Source organism: Mastomys coucha, unplaced genomic scaffold (assembly GCF_008632895.1).
Source record: "Mastomys coucha isolate ucsf_1 unplaced genomic scaffold, UCSF_Mcou_1 pScaffold5, whole genome shotgun sequence".
Taxonomy (NCBI): domain Eukaryota; kingdom Metazoa; phylum Chordata; class Mammalia; order Rodentia; family Muridae; genus Mastomys; species Mastomys coucha.
Window position 1 is genome coordinate 84703924 of NW_022196911.1, and position 6683 is coordinate 84710606.

At 51.3% G+C, this 6683-nt stretch overlaps 1 protein-coding gene across 2 annotated transcripts in view; it reads right to left on the reverse strand.

Moving 5' to 3' along the window:
- Akap1 (A-kinase anchoring protein 1) overlaps window positions 1-6683 on the reverse strand; it is a 37211-nt gene that overhangs the window by 3615 nt on the left and 26913 nt on the right. For both annotated transcript variants that reach the window (XM_031352389.1, XM_031352388.1), the window contains exons 5-9: window positions 6408-6535; window positions 4228-4405; window positions 2069-2219; window positions 1522-1589; window positions 29-102 (exon numbers count right to left, since the gene is read on the reverse strand). In XM_031352389.1, coding sequence (XP_031208249.1) covers window positions 29-102; window positions 1522-1589; window positions 2069-2219; window positions 4228-4405; window positions 6408-6535 — 599 coding nt within the window. The remainder of the gene's footprint in view (window positions 1-28; window positions 103-1521; window positions 1590-2068; window positions 2220-4227; window positions 4406-6407; window positions 6536-6683) is intronic.

The window sequence follows — 6683 nt, forward strand, 5'->3', positions numbered from 1 at the left end:
CCAGCCTCCTACTCCCCCCCACACACACCTGGGCCAACAGTGCTGTATTGCCTGTCATCTCACTCATAGCTGCATCTGCCTCGGGTGAAAAGTGATCATCGTCTAGAAGGAAGAAAAAGACAAAACAGTTCAGTTGCCCTCTGTGGCAAAACAGTCTGGTCACCTGTAGGCTGCCCCAGATGCTGCAGACTGCGGGACTGTGTCTAAGACAGCCACCTTGCCACCTGAGCCTATGACTCTGTGACTCAAGTGGGTAAACACAGGGAAGGCCCGGCTGCATGTGTCCCCCAAGGCACAGGGCACATAGAATAGGGCCAGCTGTCCCAAATAAGTTGTGTACTTCTAACCCAACCAGCAATGCCCCAGAAGACAGGGGGGCATGTCTACTCTATAGGCAAAGGCTGATCCCCAAAGGCCAACGGGCTCCCACTGTGCTTGGATTAGAATGAGGCAGGGCTCTAGCCCCAGCAGTGGGCCCGGGATGGGCGGATGCCCTCTAATGGGCAGGACTCCAGGTGGCTGGCTTACAAAAGTGACGTCTAAGAAAAGAATATGCCAAGGGAGGAAGAAGTAGGGTGGAAGGCAAGGCTTAGAAGGTGTGATGGGCGAGTCTGTGATAAAGCAGGGCCTGTTTCCCTGGGTCTTGCCAGACTGTTAGATGGACAGAACAGAGAGAAAGGTTAGGAAGAAAAAAGGGGGAAGAGAGAGAGCCTTCTGGTGCTCTGGCAGGACCTCAGCTGGACTTCAGCTTGCTTGCCTTCTTTTTTTTTTTTAAAGATTTATTTATTGGGGGCTGGAGAGATGGCTTAGCTTTTAAGAGCACCAACTGCTCTTCCAAAGGTCCTGAGTTCAAATCCCAGCAACCACATGGTGGCTCACAACTATCTGTAATGAGATCTGACGCCCTCTTCTGGAGTGTCTGGAGACAGCTACAGTGTACTTACATATAACAAATAAATAAATCTTTTTTTTTTTATATTTTCAAGACAGGGTTTTTCTGTGTACCCCAGGATGTCCTGGAACTCACTCTGTAGACCAGGCTGGCCTCGAACTCAGAAATCCACCTGCCTCTACCTTCCAAGTGCTGGGATTAAAGGCGTGCGCCACCACCGCCCAGCAAATAAATCTTTGAAAAAACTCGGGACCTTTGGAAGAGCAGTCGGTGCTCTTACCTGTTGAGCCATCTCTCCAGCCACCCACCCCCAACCTTTTTTTAAGGATGGGATCTTGCTGTGTATGTAGTTCATGCTGGTCTCAAAACCACGGCAATCCCCTGGCTCTGGGCTCTGACTGACTAGGATTTCAAGTGTGCAGCACCACGCCTGGTTATACTGTGTTAAGTCTTGAGCACTTAAAGTGCTCTGGACACAACAATAAGGGGCTGGCCTGGGAGAGGGAAATGGGTTAAACAGACTTCCCTATGGTGTGAGAGCTCCATGCCCCACAGTATTCCTCAACCACCTCACCCCCCCCAACCCCCCCACCCCCGCCTCCAGCAGCTGGGGGCTTGCCTGTGGTTACCTGACAGAGGAACCACACTATCCAGAAGGACTTCCGCTCCTTGGAATGGCAGGGTCACAAAGTCAGACCTGGAAAGGCAAGAAAGGGATGGGTTTAACTCGGCGACAATCTCTAAATCCATCTTCTACCTAGCAGTGACACCTGCGATCCATGCTGACGGGCACACCTGAGTGCAGGTGAACAGCTGCTACGAGCCTGACTCAGAGGGAGGCCATCTTCTACCTAGCAGTGACACCTGTGATCCAGGCTGATGGGCACACCTGAGTGCAGATGAACAGCTGCTACGAGCCTGACTCAGAGGAAGGCCTTCACCAAACTCAAGCGTCTCCCACGCTTTTGAGACCTGGCACTTGGGGCTTCTCCCACAGAGCCACTTTCTAGTTCTGTGTAGCCGAGGCAGGTCATCACGTGTGTCTACATCTGACTGTGACACGAAACTGGTAGCGGGAGGGGAAGACTCCAGCCCCATCTGAAGCCGGGTAGAACTGAGCCATGCACCCCACACCATGCAGGGGTGACGTGTAACTGGCCGAGGAGTCCCACTCACCTAATTTGCCGGAGCACGTCGACTTTCACCCTCTTATATCCACCATAGTCCACGTAGCGGATCTCCACTTCATTGGTCTCCTCATAGGAGGCCACTACTTGGGCTCGCCACCAGGCCCCATCCGCACCAGGGGCAGCGCAGATAACCGTTACTGCAGGGTGGGAGGACAAGTGTGTGGAACACATCTGGCCTAGGACAGAGCTGGGAGGGCTACCCTGGTCATTGCTCCCCACCTTCCTGCACTGTCAGAGGCATGCATTTCCACGGGAAGGGGACAGGGACAACACGAATCTGCCACAAAACCTCTCCAGGAGCCCAAGTCAAGCAAGGGAAAACCCAGAACATGGGAAATCCAGCTCAGCACATCCCCAAAGCTGCCCAGTCCTGAAGAGCGTTCAGTCTGGATCATTGACTATGAAATGTAGCCTAAAACTAGTACAATACAAAACCCAGCGAGGAGTGAGGGCCTGCTGTGTGTGCATGGACGTGGAGGCCGGATATGACCTTGGCTGCCACTCTTCAGGTGCCGTGTCGGTCCTCAGATATTGGACCTTTTTTTTTAAAAAATGCTGGCCAGTCAGTGAACTCCAGGACTCTGCCTATCTCCGCCTCCTCAGTCATATGTGGGGATCACAATATATAACACTACACACAGCTTTGCTGCTTGCTTGCTTTCTTCTTTCTTCCTTCCTTTTTTTTTTTTTGTTTGTTTGTTTTTGGTTTTTTTTTGACACAAGGTTTCTCTGTGTAGCCCTGGCTGTCCTGGAACTCACTCTGTAGACCAGGCAGGCCTCCAACTCAGAAATCCGCCTGTCTCTGCCTCCCAAGTGCTGGGATTAAAGGTGTACGCCACCACCACCTGGCACCATATTCTTCCTTTCTCTCTCTCTCTCTCTCTCTCTCTCTCTCTCTCTCTCTCTCTCTCTCTCTCTTTCTTTCTTTCTCTTTCTCCCTTCCTTCCTTTTTCTTTCTATACCACTACACGCAGCTTTTCTTCCTTCCTTCCTTCCTTCCTTCCTTCCTTCCTTCCTTCCTTCCTTCCTTCCTTCCTTCCTTCCTTTTTAAACTAGAGGAAATCAAACTCACGTCTCACGACAAGCATTTCACCGAATTACCTCCCAGCCCCTGAGCCTAAGGAAAAGTCCCCGGGGAGAACCAAGCACTGCTGAGCTCAGTGGCCCAGCACCTAGGACCTGGTCTACTAGACCTGACCAGAGGGCATCCTAGGCCTATAGCTCACACCATCGAGCCTCTGCCTCAGAAGTACAGAGTGCCCCCAGGCAGCCGAGCTGGGCAGATCAGTGAGAATCACAGTAGCATCTCTAGTAGCCGTCTACACCTGCTCCTGATCCAGGCAGCAAAACCCCAGTGCAGCTAGCTTCCCTTCCACTCCAGTTTGAGCTTGACTTCTGGCTAGATCATTAGAGAATCTAATGAAAACTAAAACCCCATTCTTCCGTTGGGGGGTGGAGGGGGAGCTGCTGCACAGAACTTCAAAGCCCACGAGAAGGTGGGAGGAATGTTTTTCGTTTAGTTCCCTACCCACTGATAAAAGCAACAAAGGTACCAGTGACAACCTGGCCCCTGCTCAGGTGCTGCCTGAGCGAGTCCCTTGTTTCAGAGGTGGTGGCCTCACCTGTCATGTGCCAACAGCCCAGACCACTGCCCAGATGACAAGTTACACTTGAAGTGCCCTACATGACACAGGCAGCTATCTGTGGCTAGGAGCATGTTGTTCTTAAGGAAAACCTGGGTTTGATTCATACCGACACGGTGGTTTACAACCATCCATAACTACGTTTCCAGGGGACCTGAAGAAGCCCTTTCTGACCTCCACGTACATACATGTGGTACACATACATACATACATACATACATGCATGTAGGCAAAAATACACATAACATAAAATGAATAAATCTAACCTTAAAAAAAATGTTTAAAAGGAAAATCCACCCAGTCAGCGAAACACAAGCTAGCACTGGCTAGCCAGAAAACTCAACCCAGTGTAATTCCACAACAATGCAAGAACTTAAAGATGCTGTCACACAAGGGAGTCCTGAACAGCCTTTTCCTGGTAACATAGGCAACCCTCCTTTGCCTACATGTCTTGGCCTGACCAGGACCCAGGACTCTCCCTGACTCTCCAGGTAGCACTTACTTTCCACTGGGGTGGGCAAGGTGGGGATTCCAGGCTGAGAGTAACAGAGGTACATCTGCTGGTCCAGACTGCGCAGTGCGTGGAAGGTGGGATGTGTGTGTTGCTGTACAAATAGGTGCCCAGCATTGACCTGGTTGACCACGATGACTTCCACAGTGATACCATCAGGTAGCATGAGCTAGAGGAGGAAGAGGCAGCCAACACTGTATCAGTTATTCTCAAGTTTGAGATATGTCCCGAGGCCCCAGGGCAAGTCCATGAATTGGCACAGCCATCTGCAACATGGCACCCAGGTAGCAGGCAGGTCTGTGGGCTGTTGTACTGTAATACAGAGACCTGCCATTAGAGGCAGTCTCACCTCAGGGTAAGATGGGGGAGACCCCTAGCCCAAACTAGGTAGCCAGAGGCCAATTGTACATACAGTGCTAACTCCTTGCGAGGGCTGGGCAAGGGTCCATCTCCAGGATCACACAATCAGTCACTTCCTCTCTCCTTCCCTCCACCTCATTCCTTTTGTGTCAGAGTTTTTAGTTCATGCTCATTGAGTTCCCTTGACTCTTCCTTTTTTTTTTTTTAAAGATTTCTTTTATTTTATTTTACATGTATGGATATTTTGTGCACACGTGCATGCACGCACCATGCACATGCCACAATTGTGAGCTGCAGTGTGGGTACTATGAATTGAACCCAGGTCCTCTAGAGGAACAGGCAGTGTTCCTAGCTGCTAAACCATTTCTCCAGCCCCCTTCCCACTTCTTTTGATGAGTCTTTAAGTCGAGGAAAGCAAATATGGGAGTGTTGTGAGCAGTTTGCTCAGAACAACATGCCTAAGAATACTGGGTGGGCTGCCTCAGGCCTCTTTGGACCTGCAGTTGACTCTAGAGCTTGGAGAAGTTTCCCTGTCTTAGAAGAACAAGCAGCAGCCTCAAGCCAGGTCCCCTTGTGTCCTATTTACTCCTCTGTGCCCCTAGGTCATGGGTATCCACCTCTGCCTCTCTTCACTGTGGGGCGGGGTCTGTAGGTGTGCTCATCTGCTAAGGCGCTGTACCGCAGGTCCCGGCAGAGGTTTCTAAAAGCCCCATGCCCTGGCACCCTTCCCTGATGCTAAGCTATGGGCAACAAAGCAGGGTTCTGCACACAGGAAGGTTTGGATTGTGCCTTCAAACCTGGTGGCCCCAAGAACATCCTTTGACTTCTATGGGTCCCCGTAGCCCTGCTGACTTCAAAGCACCTGGAGTCTCCTCCCCAGTCCCACTGAGCAAGCAGAACACAAGGGAAGGAAACCACCCACACTAGCTAGTCTATTATTTAAGAAGAGAGGCTATAGCCAAGCCTTCTGGGAAAACCTCTAACTCAGAAGTAAAGCGTAGAGTGGGGCCCACCCCATTCCCTAATGCCCACAGTGAAAGAACCCTACCTCTACCCGCTATAGCATAAGGGTCTCTGATTGGGGAAGACATAACTGAAACACCTACCATCCTAAACAAAGCCCAAAGGGGCAATTTTCCTGAAGCGGCTTGCTCAGCCCATCTGAAATGCAGTAAACAGTATGGGGCCCACAGAACTGAACATCTACTCCCAGCCACAAGAGGCCCAGTGAGGCCCAGAAGCATGCCTGCTCATCCATCACTCTGGAGACATTACCCTCTCATCTGCTAACCTCTTGGGCTTGCAGGCTAGGGACTCTGCATTTACCAACTAAAATCCGGGCAGTTCCTGAGGAAGGGGAGGGGAGGGAGGCCTTCGCCAGAGCCGCTCTTCAGCCCAGCTGACTAGAAGAACTAGCAGTCCATCTAAGTCTCACACAAATCCTTACTGGCAGATCCTACCCAGGACTCCAGTGCCAGGGAGTGAGTGGCTCTAGGGACAGCCCCAGCATTTCAGAAGCCCCACACCCAGTCACCTAGCTCAGTCCTCCATAATCAAAAGCCTAGAAAAAAAGAAACCACGCACGCCCAGGGGGCAGGAAATTATAATCCTCCCAGGATGGGGTCAAGAGGCTCTGGCTTCTTGCCAACCCTCTATCCTGCCTTCAGAGAACACGCAGGCAGAACTGAGTGGAGGCCAGAGCAGGGAGAGCACACACCCATTGGTCTGCTTGGCCTACATGCCAGGAGTCTCTCAACTGGGATATGTTTAGGGAAAGGGTCAAGAACTGAGATCCTGTAGAGCATGCTCACCCAAGACGTCATTGGCAAGGAAGGCAGTGCCAGCGAAGGCAGTGGTGGCGCATAGATATTGGTGAGGTTCAGTTCCTTAAACTTCTTCCCAATCAGGTTCAGAGCTTTGTCTACGTGGTGCTGAGAGCCTGCGGGTAAGGACAGGACACACAGCCTCTGTGGGTGAAAGAAAAGTGACAGCAAACACAAACCCACCCTTAGGCCTCCTCGGGATCCTCACATGCCAGGGGTTTCTTTGTGGTTTTTTTTTTCCGAGACAGGGTTTCTCTGTGTAGT